At 42.5% G+C, this 15,376-nt stretch overlaps 1 protein-coding gene across 8 annotated transcripts in view; it reads right to left on the bottom strand.

Annotated features, from left to right (window-relative positions):
* DOCK10 (dedicator of cytokinesis 10) overlaps window positions 1-15,376 on the bottom strand; it is a 160,975-nt gene that overhangs the window by 122,207 nt on the left and 23,392 nt on the right. For 6 of the 8 annotated variants that reach the window (XM_030494625.1, XM_030494624.1, XM_030494630.1 and 3 more), the window contains exon 1: window positions 9,905-10,261. The exons of the other annotated variants lie outside the window; for them this stretch is intronic. In XM_030494625.1, the coding sequence (XP_030350485.1) occupies window positions 9,905-10,069 (165 nt within the window). In that variant the 5' untranslated portion in view covers window positions 10,070-10,261. Of the gene's footprint in view, window positions 1-9,904; window positions 10,262-15,376 lie in introns of those variants that run through there. 8 annotated transcript variants of the gene reach the window in all.

Below are 15,376 nucleotides of genomic sequence, written 5' to 3' on the forward strand. Positions count from 1 at the left end.
TCTGAAGAGGCATCAAATTAACAGGATGAAAAAAGTACATTTTTTTATATATACAGAGTTCCCTAAGTTTAAAATAAGAGTCCTAGCAGAACTGAAATAATTGAGCCCGAGAACAATGAAGGAATCAGTTTGTTTCAGACTGGAAATGTTTCCATGTACAGGTACTACACCTCAGCGTAGGAGATCATAGTCCACAGTCTGATTCGGCTTCAGCTGCACTAGCTTGGAACAGCGCCCTGAGATGATGTCAGACCCTTGCCACCCAAAACATCCTGAAGTATTCATGTGACATGCTTTTTGGTGCTGAATCCTAATTCTTTCCCCCCCTGTGCTATTCTTCACTCCAATCACTAATTCAAGCTGGAAGCCTTGATGATTCAAGAACACTAAAAGACCAGGAACCGTTCCTGTATCTTCTGGACACACTGTCTTCCTCCATTTTCCTTAGCTTCAAACAGTGTGAAGACACCCTGCCTGTTTCTGTATTCCTGAAACAACAGTACTGCAGTGAACAAGAGTTCAGTTACTTGAGTACTTTGTCAGAGAAGTCATTCCTTGTTTCCTTCACGAAAGCAGAGCTGCCAGTTAGCACTAGATGACAGGACCAAATATGCCGAAATGCTGCTTAGCCTTAAAATGAAATCCTGTGTTTTGCCTTTACAAACCCTTCTTTGGTTAGGGGAACATCAAAGCCATTCACCTGAGTTTCTCTAGTTCCTCTTATGCCACAGGAGATACCGCAACTTGGAACTAGTCTGTATTCACTCACACATTGGTGGCAGCCACCTAATAGTCATGAAGTGGTGATGCCTGTCATAAAAAGCTTGTATGATTCAGGAAATGTAATCTAGAAGTCAGAACCTCTTGAGAGTTTCTAGAAATCAGGTGGCAATCCCCCTGGGATGCACAAAAAAAGATTAAGATCACCAATGCTAACCACACTAGGTTTTAAAGCACAGAGTAATCACACTTCAGTTTACACTGTGAGTAGATGTACTCATAGTATCTACTCCTCGATACCTCGAGTAGATAAATACTTTACCTACCCAATAAATCCTTCTGCTGCAGCTGATGGTAGAATGGTTCAGCAGCTGCTATTAAGTGAAATGACTCCTGTTGCGCTGTGCCACGTTACCCTGCTTTGCTGGCCAGAAGTGGCTGGAGAAGCTATGGAGCAACAAAGACTTTCCACATACATCAAGACCAAATAATTCTGATTGATGAAAGAGTAGGAAGTGTGGAGATAAAGGCTCAGAGATATATCTCTTCATCTCTTGTGAGCAATGAAACTTTGCATATGGCTTTTGTCTGAAATGTGCTGAACTAGAATTCTGATTTAAACTGGGTTTAGACCAAGTGTATTAAGATTACTGTTTTGAAGAAGAAATTTCATGGAAGTGAAAAATATCAGGAACAGTTCTGTCATGCTCCATTCAGATTTACAATCCACCCAGGAGAGGAACAGAGTGCATTTATCCTCAAGTCAAAGCAGAAGATGGTTATCCACTCTGGGCAGGAAGGGGTGGAAGAAGGGCAAGGGAGGAGGGATTAACATAGGTAGGAAGACATATACTCACTGTGAACCAAAACCAAAGTTTCTGATAAGAACAAAGAGAGGAAAAAGAAGTATCAGAATATTTTGATGTGTCGACATAGAGCAGTGGTGACTTGCCTTCAAAAATCAGATCTCACCCAAGTTTAGCAGCAGTGTGCCTAATTAATTTCAGATGAGAAGAAATGGCATTTTCCACTTGGCTTCTCTCTTTCTCATCACTGAACTCTTCCTCTCTTACACACTGTCTTTGCTTCGACAGCTCTCCCTCCCCCCTCTTTGCCTCTCCCAGCAGCTTTTACTTTGGCAGTACTTTCAGTTGGCTGATGTTCTCCAAGGGCCCCAGTTTCTTTATGGCTCCCTTCCTCACTCAGCATACCTCTTACAGGGCACAGCTGTTTCCATGCTAAATCAATATCCCCATGTTTGTAGCCAAAGGCCTGAAATGGACACTGGACTCAGCTATATGCATTTAAATCCAGATCAACTCTACTCACAGGATTCTGTACCAATAACAGCACGAAAAAATAAAGCCCAGCCTGGCTCCCAGTGCTGCAGTCAGCGGTGAGTTAATGGCAGTGATGGCAAGGGCTGAGGACTGGCACAAATATTGTTTTCTGAAAGCATGAGTTTAATTTACTATTCCTTTGTATGCTTCTTGAACCAGCTGCAGCTCACTATGCTTAGCAGAAGGGAACCAGTCTACTACAGCCTGAGCCAAGGACAGTCACGTACCGCTGCTGCCTGCCCTCCCCGCCCAAGGCTCTCCAGCTGCCCTGCGTTGCAGAGGTTGGTGCTCCAGCTGTGGATGCCCACAGGCACACACTTGTTAGTAATGTAGTGCGAGCAACTGAGATGTGCTCAGGGCACACATGAAGCACCGCAGGTGGATTTCTGCAACCTTCTGGCTCATACTGCCTGCACTGCCCCAGTCCCAAAAGCCAACTGTATGCTGGGCTGCATCAAAACAAGTGTGACCAGCAGGTTGAGGGAGGCGATTCTCCCCCTCTGCTCCGCTCTCGTGAGACCCCATCTGCAGTCCTGTGTCCAGCTCTGGGGCCCCCAACACAAGAGGTACATAGACCTGCTCAAGAGAGTCTAGAGGAGGCCAAGAAGATGATGAGAGGGCTGGAGCACCTCTCCTGTGAAGACAGACTGAGAGCCTAGAGAACAGAAGGTTCATGACAGACCTTAAAGCAGTCTTCCATAGTCTCCCAATACCTAAAGGGGGCCTTCAAAAAATCTGGAAGGGACTTTTTATAAGGGCTGTAGTGACAGGACAAGGATGAATGGCTTCAAGCTGGAAGAGGGTAGATTTATATTAGGCATTAGGAAAATATTCTTCTCTGTGAGGGTGGCAAGACACTGGAATAAATTACCCAGAGAAGTTGCGGCTGCTCCATCCCTGGCAGTGTTCAAGGCCAGGGTGGATGGGGCTTAGAGCAACCTGGTCTAGTGGAAGGTGTCCCTGCCCATGGCAGGGGGACTGGAACCAAATGACCTTTAAGGTTCCTTCCAAACAAAACCATTCTATGATGCTATGATTCATTCTATGATAACCCATCTCCTGTGAACTATAGACAGCAATACAACTAATGGAAACACCCCATGCTGCCCAAGCCCAATTACAGGAGCACACCACCACTTGTGAGCCAAGATACAGTAACAGGCAGTAACATCTACAGAAATGGACTGGAAGGAGAGATAACTGTCAACCTAGCCCACCCATACAGCCTGGTCAGTATAGTGCCAGGAGCAGTTACAGATCCCATTACCAAAATCTCCCCGTGGGAGGCAAAAGAGCAAATTATTTGAACTGAGTAACCGAGTTATAAGTCTGGAACTACTTGTGCAGCCCAAGATGCACATTAAAAACCCCACAGAACATCTCTGAAAATAGACCTAGATGCTGCTGGTCACAAATACATACATATGTATATACATTTATATATATATGTTTTATATTTCTGTCCAAAACTACACTGTCTACTGACAGCATGAAACAAAATACCTCTACTAAATTCTGTAACCTATATTTCAAAGCATTTTCTTGAAGTCTCCAGAACTTCAAAGATATTACTGTGGCTATTTTAGATGGTTCATACTGTGGCTAGCACTTGGCATTTAAATCTATGTTCATCCCTCAATCATTACCCAGAGTTTATCTTTTCTTTGTAATTTGTTCAAGTACTTTATATTGTGATAAACACAGGAAAGCAAACATAAATGCAAGATCTGCACTCACAGATGATTTGGTGTATGAAGGCACTACACCATGTAAATAACTTAAGTTTCCTACAACCATAGCTTACCGAATTCCAAAATCTCAGACCAGCCAGACCACTGGGATCTTTTTCTCAACTCTCCTAACTTCCTCTGTAGGAAGATCCAAAGAGCAAAATGACCAAGAGAAACATGGAAAGGTGGCATTTGCTACAGCCTATCAGAGCTAGAGTCAAGCAGAACTGCAGACAGAGCATCGCAGACAAAACTACAACAAATCAAGCATGTGTATGCATAGATTTGTTTATAAATGTGCTTATTACGCAAAGCAGATGGCCAAAGCTTGAAAAACCTGAAGTGTTTTTTTCTTTTTTCTCCTTTGTATGTGTGTTTCTCTCTTTGCCTTCTTGGCTTTCATCATTACTTTGCGTTTTTATAGGTCAATTTTCTCCACTCCCAAGATCATTTTGAACATGCATTTTATATTGTGATTTTTATCAAATGCATAAAAATCACAAAGCCTTCCCAAAGCACTTCCAAGGACTGTTACTTACAGAGACTTTTTTGTGCCCCTTTAATTTATTCCCTACACTTTCAGGTATGCATTGCTTACAAATAAATAGCTTCTATTTTTTTTTTTTTTTTTTTAAACAAAAGATAATAAATTTCTCTTATGTAGGAGGATGTTTTCATCACTTTATTGTTTTGAATCTACACTCTTCGTAAGCTGTCATAAGAATTTGGTTAACAGACTCATAGTAATTTCATTCCACGCACTGTCATACTACACACACTGCTGCACCACTAATAAGAAGTGAAAGCAATATAAAATGTTGCTCAGAGCACTAAAGTCAGATGGAGAAGATGTGCTCAGTGGAAAAAGGCAGTTTTTAATGCTGTCTCTTTTTCACCCATATGTATTCTTTAAATGTTACTGCAACACTCTGAAGTATGAAAATAGATTCACATCTTGGGCTCATTCTCCTCTATACTTAAGAAACTATACCCAGAGCCAGAGCTGCTGCTAAACTCGTAAAAGCCAAACCCAAACCAAACATCTTTCAATGCAGAACAACAAATACTGCTCTGAAGAAGATGGACACTGTCCCTCCTATGCTGCTCTGCTGATGACGGTGCCAAGCCCCGCTCACCCCAGGCACCAAAGGGATGAGGCTGGCCATTGCTCTGCAGTTACCAGCAGATCTGCCAATCATCACGTACAGAAGGCAAAGAAGTCACAAAAGTAACAAGAACAGTTGCAAAAATGGCTCTGAATTAGAACTGCATTTTGTGCATTACTACTTTTCCTCTTTACACTCTGATGTTAATCATTTATTCAAAGAAAGACCCGTTTCTGTTCCTGCTGAGGCCAAGTGCTGAAGTGGAAGCTGATTAAAGTCAAATAAAGCTCCATATGTTTATTGCTGCTTAAAAATGTATTACACATTGAAGCTTCTGACTTGAGCTAGAAGATATGAGTATTTTGAGTATTTCTTTTGAACTTTATAACCCTGGGTAGTCTGGCTTTCCAAAGACAATCCCTCTTCCAAGACGGAGGAAGAGAACACCCTTCTCTTCCCAGAGCTGAGCCTCATGCTGACCTCCAAAAGCCAGTGCAAGTCCTCTCCATTTGGGTACACACAGACACAATCCCATCTATAAAATCTGTAAGTTATGCGTCACAGATCTTGCAATTCTTAGAGTTGCCATCTATTGACAGCACTTAGTACGCATGTGGTTCAAATTTTCAATAGGTAAATGCATGCAACTGAGGAAATTAGTGCCCTGAAATATTTCAGTTACTAAAATTAACACAGATCATGCAACAAAACTTATGGAATGTAATTCTGGAGGTAAACTTTAGTATTAGATGAGGGAAAATTCTCAAAGCCACACTTCTACTGTTTCTACTGCTTTTAGAAGACTAAAGTGACGTTTACAAAATAAGTGACCTGAGAAGCAGCTTGGGCAGCACCCCAGCCCCACCTGTACGCCAGAGCAGAGCTGCCATCCTGCGCCTGTGCAACAGGGGAGGGTCTCTTCTTCTGCAACTGGAAGGAGTAGAGAAAATCCCTGCAAGCTGTTTCTTTTCAGAGCTGGAAAACTAAATAAAGAGTAGTATTGTCACCTTGCTGTTGCTGCATTCAAACTAACACGTCAATTTTTGTATTCAAAATGCAAAACACGTTACCACATTTTTGTGTGGCTGGTTACCAAAGGCAGGCAGGTGGGGGTAGAGAGGAGGATCATAGCTTCAAATATCACCTTTTGCTCTTATCTTCTACACAGATCTCAGCTGCCACAGTTCAAAATAAAACACATGAAAGAAAACAATGACCTACTAGATAAAGCTCAACTTCAAGTCACAAGTTCTAAATGAAAAGCATCATCCTAAATGTTAGTGTCCCCACTCCAAACACCAAACAGTACCACATAACCCCATGTACTAAATATTCTTCCTTCAGGCACCCTCCTCTGATCCTTTTTCTTGCAGACAGCATGTATAGTCATTGACATTCACTCTACATAGGTTTTTAATATCTCGAACCTCACCATCTCATGGACTCATTTTGAAAATCAGCTCTTACAGACATATTCTTAAAGGTATAGAAAACAAGAAGATGCAGAGTCAATAAGCACATTGATTCAACTTGTACATCTAGCTAGAAGTTGTTTGGATACTTATTTTTCATGTCTCTGGCAACTCCCAGGACTGTGTCCAAGACACGATGACACACAATTTTGTCACTGACAAAAAATTTCCAGTTTTGTCTTTCTAATATCTCTTCCTGCTCCATGGATCCAGCCAAGATCTGAACCTGATTATTAATCTGTCTTTTCCAAGGATAAAGTCAGATTTCTAAACTAATAAACTGAAAAGGAGGGAAAAAAAAAAAAAAATCTGTGAATAAAGACATCAGTCTTCACTTTCTGCAAGGCCTAGAATGCTAGAAATATCTGCTGTGGTGCCTAAAGGTTTCATACAGTGATTAGTAGGTAGTTGTTAAGCAATAGCTGGAGGCTGTACTTGGGCTTTCTCCCTTTCTTTTCTCATGGAGTGCTCCCACAGCATCTCCCACTTGGAGTGCCACTGGCAAAAGCACAATTCCTAGAAGAATATCCTACCAGGATGCTCCCCTTCAGGGATTAACATAGGAAAATGGGACACATCTATAAAGCTGTATACTTACTGGAAGTATTTTAGGGTAGACTGGTGTTCTCTCTGCCTTGGGATTGCTTTCTGCATCAAGGCAACATTGAGGTTTTGCTTCATATGGGACAGGCAAACTTGCAAGAACATGCAGCAGAGCCTGGGGACTTAGAAAAGCCATTCCAAAAGAAGACATAGATTATCTCCTGAATTCAGTATCAAATACTAATACTCTCAGTAAGGAGCTTATCGCCAGTGCACACAAGCTACAAAAAGGAGGACCATTTCATCTGAAGGCACAAAAATATAAAATGCCAGATCTTCAGCTGACAGGAGCCCACAGCCTCTGGTGAGCACATCCAGGCATCTCAGTGTATTTCAGATGCTCTGCATTTTAGGATTTCCTCACCTCTGCTCTTTGGGCACCCCAGTCACTCACTGCCTCAGACATGAAAACTCAGTAATCTTGTTGGGATCAATTTAGCTCCTGGCATCTGCACAATGTGCATAATGACATTGTGAACTAAACACTCTTTTGCTTGTCTACATAGTTGTCTCCACTGTATTATCCAGACATAAACTTCAATGATCTACAACAGACCAAGGGGAAAAATACCTGTTTGGACCATAACATGTTTTATTAAGGTCCAGTAGCCTCCAGCCCTCTTTATCACGCTGCTCTTTCAAGTAACATGAATTCTGATGGAAATAGTACCATCCATTTCTGCTGCCTAACTACTCTGAAGCAGTGATTTCTTCTCAACTCGCCAGGTCTCCACATCATTACTGAGTCTACCTGCAAAGCTCAATGGCAAATTATTTTAGATAGTTACATAACTAACTGCTTGTAAATGAAAAGGCACAGTAATAATACACATCCAGAAGAGAAAGAAGGATGTGTGAGGGAAGACCATTTTCCCGAGCTGTCCTCTGCCCAGCAGCTTTCCTCTGAAGTGCCTGCCTATACCTACACCAGCCTCATGACAGGGCCAGACAACTCCTCCTCCTCTTCTCAAAGGGGAGAAAATGATCCCACGGTTCTCCTGGGGAAGAGCAGCCTTTTGACAGGACAAACACCAGTGCATTAACTGTCGCCCTAGAAAACAAAGCTCCCCTTAGCATGATGGGTGGATGTGCTTGAGACCAGGATGAGATCCCTGAAAGTCCACATCTAGCAGCAGAGAATGGACCACCTGACCAGCGTGCCTCTCATTTGGGTATTCCCAGCTCCGCAAGATGGTAGACCTTCCACAACCCCCTCTACGCTGCAGTAAAGCCTCACTTCTCTGAGAGTTCTCAGAGCCCATTCTCGCAGGATTTACCACACAAAGAACTGCAACTCAAGCTGTTGATAACTGTCTCCTGGGTATGGGGAGGTTGGTACATTGTTTGCTGCCACAACGCCCAAGACTACCCTTTTCTGCCAAGGACCAAAGCAAGCTGCACAGATGATCCATACTTGGACATGCTGCAGTTTCTTCCAGACCCTTCTTACTCCATTATGCTTGAAACTGCTACCAGGAAAGAGGCAGTCATTTGTTTAAATATTGTTGAGGTCATTTATTTAACCATTAAATTGGGGGGGGGGAGTTTGCTTTACAGATACTGGATTTTAAAGCAAAAGAATCATAGAATAGTTAGGGTTGGAAAGGACCTTAAGATCACCTAGTTCCAACCCCCCTGCCATGGGTAGTGAAAAGAAGCTTAAACATCAGCTTTGCAATGATGAAATCCATCCCCTTCCTCCTTATGACCATTAGCCTCCCCCATACAGTGGCTAACACCCTCAGCTGATACGTAAAGCACCACTTGGATTGGGTCCTAACTACTATAGTTGCCATGACTGCATCACACACCACTCTTTGGGCAGCAATGCTCTATTCAAACCACCGCTAGACCTCATGACAGCTATTAAATTTGCTAATGTTACCATCACCCACTTCAAACAACGTTATTGCCCTGTGTGATACAGTGGGGTATCAGAGGGATGCACTTTGGACTTCACCATAACATACTTTTATATATATATTTATATATAAAATTAAAAAAATAAATCTCTACCACTCAAATGATACACACGAGTGTCCTGACAAACTGGCAAAAATTCTATTTGCAGTGTCTTGGTAAAATTTTTATCAAGTGAGAGTCACACAGTACCAAATCATTGCCACCTCGGACCCAAGCCACTCCAGGCTTCTGGAAATGCTCACCGTTAAGTGTATTTGGCAAAGGGCAGCAGTAACTAAGCAGTAAGTGTACTCCTCATTCTGAAACAGTGATTTATAATGAGAAACAACCGTGTCACTTATTCCTGATAAACCTACAGTGCTTATTATATTCCTACCATGAAATAAAAATAGTCCAATTCAGACAGAAAATGACTCTTGAAGACCAAAAGTCTTTCAAAGTCCCCCTTCATTACAGAATGGAGGCAAGTCACTAAACTGGAAAGCAGTGATCCAGCAAACATTTTACTGCTGCAAACAGTTTGCAGCAAAGTTATATAGGAGTTTATTTGCATTTAACTTAATATAAGTTCTAACAGCATCTGGGTGAAAGCAAAGGCCTTTTTTGTCTTGTTTTGTTTGGCTTTTGGGTTTGTTTTTGTTTTTATGATGAACAGACTTAGTAAACATTTCCTAAGCTGTCTGCTGTTTGGAATTCCAAGTCTGAAATAAAACATAACCACATTACCAGCTCCAGTGCTGCCTACTTCGCAAATAGCGACAAACCCCACCAACAATTAACTAACAGAACATTTACTTTATAGAGAGCTTCTGTGTAGCTCTCAGCTTCACCTATAAAGTAAGGTTTCAGCTCTGTTTGACAGAGACAGCAAATCTACCAGCAAAATAACCTACAGTGACAAATAGCCTGGCAATGCTCTTTCTCTACAAAATACAGAGAGGAAAAAATTAAACACGTAACATCTGTAATAGTAATTCTCTTGCATCTCTGCTGATTAAAGTATACTGTACCATTATGATGAGAGTCCTGGGTCTGCTCATTTCATCATCACTATCCAGCGGGAGAATTTCATGTGACAACTCCTCTCGCCGTCGTCGCCTGCAGATATGTGGACAGTTCCTCTGTACCACAGAACGAAAAGCTTGGAGCAGAACAATGCTGGCAGCACAACCCATATCTGCATCCTGAAGCCTACAAAATAACTTCTATGTTTATGCTATGTTTGAAAAACAGTGGCTCCTTGTCCCTGAAAACAGCCTACAGTGCAGCTGCAGCCAGCTCGTGCTCCAATCGCTTCCTTGAGCTCTGATCATCTGATCACAACCAAATAGCTTGGATGCAGATAGAGGAAAGATTTGATCCACTGGAACTGAAACACACGCAATATTACGATGCTTTTCTCTCTCTCCCTCCCTTTCTGCTTCTGAATACACATGAGAAAGCGTGCTCCCTCTCTTGTACAATCAGCTGCCTCCTCTGATTCCAGTTTCATGGAACTGAAAGTATTAAAATTCCTAGTTCAAAAGAGACAGCTGTTCATTAAACACACACAGAGGCATCCACAACAACTGCCAGGATCAGTTTAAATACCTTTTTTAAAAAGTCATATGCAGCAAAATAGCAAATATCTGGAAATTTATTAGGTCTCATCATCTTTTTAAAATACTTTGCCTTAGGGTGTTTTGCCACAAAAAAAGAGACATATTTATGCTCACTGATGGATCTGTTTAATCTTTGAATTTCTTGCAATTTTCTGAAGCACAGCAAGCTCATTTTAGTTGTAAATGTAACAAGTGGTGAAAAAGAAATTTAAAAAAAAGCAGAAATGTGGACTGCTTCATCCAGCTAATGCAAAATAGCTGTGGCTCAATGAGAAACAGCAGTGTGCAGCTCCGAAACGCCTTTCAATAGTGCAGTTGTTGTGTGTTCCCACACATGCGTGCTTTCTGCAGAGTAACACATTTTTACATCTACACAGGAGGCTTGTGTTGAGAAGGGTCCCTGCTGAGGGGGTCTCACACTGAACCAAACACTGATGACCTTCCAAGAAGGGTAAGAGGAACGAAGCTTAATGATTCATCAGTCAGGATCCAGGCAGGGAGAATCAGCTGCCGGCAGTCAGCAGAAACAACTTGCCTTTCTGGCTCCTGCCTGACAAGTCATTCAAAAAGCAGGCAGGGATGCTTAGCAATCACATGACTGACCTGGAAACACAGCAAGCATTAATGGTAGAGTGTGTAAGATAATAGCACTTGAGAGGAAGTTAGCACTAAAAATATCTACAGAAAATGGATTTCTCTTACACATTAGGAAAACTAAGAATTTCCAATAGGGTTTCCAGAGAAGCTGCTTTTAAGCTAATATGTATAACTTTATTACACGTGCACCCAAAACTGTATTTACCTTGCATCAAAAAGCTTTTGATTTCTAATGAAGGCCATGACAGTTTTGGCATCAATTCCCATGGGGACATAAGCAACCTTATAATGTCTGCTAATGAGATCTTTGTAAATAATACTCCTCCTCACAATCTCAATCAGGAATAGCACTGAAAACATTCCATGGAAATACTTTCTTCTGAGCTTGATTAGGGCTTAATTGCTCAGCGATCTGGCAAAAGACATCATCATTTTAATTAAAGCATTTGCCAGAAAAGCTAAATCTTTTAAATTTGTCCTTTGAAAGCAACAAACTCACTGCCATTAGTTCTTGCCTTTGTTTCTTTAGAGTAAGCTGCTTCGAGTGCATATAGAAAATATTTAGCAGCACTGGCAGGCACCACACAAGCTCACCCACAGGTCTGCCAATGCACCTACCTGGCTCTTCCCCTTGGATCTCACCAGGCACAGACTTCACACGCTTACGTGATGCCCCTGCCTATCCACCAGCACACCCCACAGAGGGGCCTCATATCATGCTTGTTAGTTTGACTTCTCTAATGCAATTACAAGAGCGCAGTGGCACAGCTGGGTAATTTCTGCACCAAATCAGCAATCCTGCCTGCTGTTGCTGCTATTGTTTATGTTTTCATCAGTCCCCTGCCTACTCCAGAATTGAGACTGACACCTTGGCCACACAAAAGATGCACTTGGCAGCTGGGAGACATACATCCCTACTCTAATTCCAGCAGCAGCAATATGGGCCTGGATAACGTCTGTTGCTGGCTGTTATAGCAACTGCTCTGCTACCCTGGGGGCTGCTAACGCATCTCCTGTCTGTCTGTACAGCATCTTTTACTCACCAGCATTCAGCTGGGAGAGCTGGCAGGGGTTTTATGAAATTTGGTTTCCATAGCAGAGCTCAACTCTGTTGCACGCGTGCGTGCACACGTACATGGAATAGCACCCCAGGGCTTGCCCCGAAGCTTCACTTCACTCTCGGTGAAGAATCCCATTCATTTCAGTGGTCTTTGGATCAAACTATTCTCTGTCAGTGGCCCAAGTGACTTCATTACAATTATTTGTGATTAAGTTATTATTAGATACAAGTAAGAATGACATAATCTTGGCATTTCATCTCCTGGGAGAGAAAGATGACAGTCCAAAAAAAGTAAACAAGCCAAAGGCAGCTAAAAGTAGCCTCCAGGCCTTGATCAAAATTCAAGAACTGAAAAAGCAGCTAATGCACAGGGGAAAAGAAACCACTGAAGAGCCAAAATCCCCCTTCTGTTTTAAGGCAATTTCACAGAAGCATGAGCTATCATTGGAAAGGAAACCTCCCAGCCCATTAAAAGTGCCTGGACACACACACAATACCCAACAGCTTTGTTTTTTAAACATAAGGATGTTAGCACACATTATGCTTATACACCAGCTATCACCAGTGTCAGTTACATTTACAGTGAAGCATCAAGCCTTATTTTGTATTAATTAGCATTTTAATCCAGACACTGAATTCAGTGAAACCCCCCGGAAGCAAAATACTCCTTTGTGCAAGCAACTCCTGAATTCCCCATTACAAAGACTTTGGCAACAAGTTAGGTTAAGGAGTATCCACATTGGAAACCATCCATCTGCTGCCCACTCTCACTCCATTCTTAACCACCACCCATTTCAGCTATGCTAAGTAGTCGTGTTAACACCGGTATGATGGTTTACAGGAATAGACTGGGAAGCAGACCACTAAAAGGTACCTCAATGGAAAAACAATAATAACAAAGAATTGGAGAGGCAAAACAGTTGTTTTAACCCAGATGACTTCAGTGACCCAGTCCTTGGCAACTCCAAGGGCTGGGTCTGTGCAGCAGTAAAGCTGCACAAGAGCAGAAGTGGGTCTCATTTGCCATGTGTTACAAAGTCTGTGCTAAGAACGCAGAGTTCAGGGACACCCTTGAGCTGACAGTTACCCATTATCTGGCCTCAGCTTCCACATGAAACAGATGCCAGCTCTGCAAATGGACAGCCAGGGTCTGAAGAGGTAAACTGTCTCTGGCAGGAGGCCTGCAGCAGAGAGTAAGCCCCTCCTCTTCCGAGCCCTGGGTTATTCCTCTTCTGCAATTTTCCTGCACTTCTGTTTCTGCACACCACAAGACTTTCTAAAGATGCTACCAAACATTTTCTATCACTCATACTTCATGCCTCCTTAGCACACCACATTAAAAAAGCCTGTTTCCTTCCCCCAGCTTTCTTTATTCTATTAATGTTCCTTTCTCTTTGTGACATTTGAATTCATGTCATCTGAATAAACAGGATATAACCTATTGGTATGCTGGTCTTCAGCTGAGGGTTTCAAACAGGAAGACAGAAAGGCAGTTCTTGGAGGAGATCCTTTAGTGAGAGGGTGACTTTCCAAATGAAACACTGATTTTTCCTTCCAACCTTGGATGGGGCTGCATTCTCCTCAGGCAAGGAGGACAGCCAGAGGTTAGAAGAACCCTTTGCTCACCTATCAAGCTGGCATGCACCCTTTTTCTTTATTTATTATTCTCCAGAAGACGAGCACACCTCCCCAAGACGTGTTTGTGTGACATGCACTGAGAAGTTACACAGAAGTTTTCGAAACATGACGATCCTAAAACAGCAACGACAGGTGACTGCAGGAGCCATCCACAAAAACAGGAACACCCCTGTAACTGCTTACAACAGTCTGTTCAGTCTGGCCCACAAAAGCCCCAAGCTATCAACAGGAACTAAAGACAGCATGACAGTACAACTAACAAGAGAAGCATTGTTACAGATGATAATGCTCATGCCACCATTATGACTTACCAAAGAATGCCTGAGCATCCAGCTGAGCAAGGTACCCGCTAGTATAAATTGGGTTTATTCAAACTTACTGTCACAGAGAGCAATCTGTTGGCACTCTGAAGCTGATTCACAGGACCATTTACCCAAATGTGGTTTTATAAGTGGTTAATAAACTGGCAAAAACAATGTCCATTCACTGAAAATCCTTCATCAGAGATAGTGCAAAAATTTGCCAGGTGAGCTATTTTCCTTGCATAACTCAATGAGGGATAGCTCGGGATGCTTCTAGTTCAGGTGATGTTCTGGTGCACACTGACATGCACAGCACTTGGCTGAGCACATCTGGAGTCTGGGCCCTGCAAGCCTCGACTGTTTTAAAGCATGAAATGTTCTCTTGGGAAGAGTAGAGCAAGTCTGTAATTTTCTCAAGGCTATCCTACATGAGTTACTATTCCACATACATCATTCTGGCATGGATGATGAGCAGCTCCCAACAACATATAAGCAGCATATAAGTGGCCAGCGGCTGTCACTCACAGCTCCACAAACAGACCCACAGTTAGGGCAAAAATTCTGTTAAGGTCTAGCCTATACAAGTAGCAGACAAGCATTTGAAGCAAGACACAACAAAACTACAGTCTCTGCTTTCATAAAAATTAGCATCACTCACATTGTGGTGAGCTGCTGTGTCATCTCTCTGCACCTTATCCCACATCACCCTTTCAAAACAAAAATAGCTGATAGACATGATCTTCTTAACAAAGGGAATTTCCCTCAGAGACAAAAGTCCTTGTCTCCAGTATTTGTTTTCCTAAAGACTTGGAGGCATTTGTAAGCAAAGCAGAGGGAGAAAATGTACACAAGTTTCAAAGCCTTCAAAACACACTGTGGAATCCTAACCAGCCTACAAAGAACCAGCATTGAGACCCAGATCAGACAGATGAAGTACTCCAAGAGGTAGTCTTCATGGCAGTCTGCTTGATGACAGAAGCCTTTATCAATGTGCCTCCTTTCCTTGCACATCTTATGCCTATGGAACAGTATAAACTTAGTTCTTCCAACGCACTTTTTCTAATGGCTGTGTCCCCAAAGCAACACAGCAGATACCACATTACAGTGGCATGTCTCACTGCCACTAAGGCAGCATTTCCAACACCAGCTGCTGTTCCCTGTCTACTTCCAGGTTGCTAGTGGAGGTCTGGGAGACCATGAGAATCTATCTTCAGGAGCTGCCCTGTCTTCTCTTCCAACACAGTTATGTACCAAAGCTTTCGCATCCAGCTCAGTGGCCTACAA

This window comes from Strigops habroptila, chromosome 8, assembly GCF_004027225.2.
Source record: "Strigops habroptila isolate Jane chromosome 8, bStrHab1.2.pri, whole genome shotgun sequence".
NCBI classification, from domain to species: domain Eukaryota; kingdom Metazoa; phylum Chordata; class Aves; order Psittaciformes; family Psittacidae; genus Strigops; species Strigops habroptila.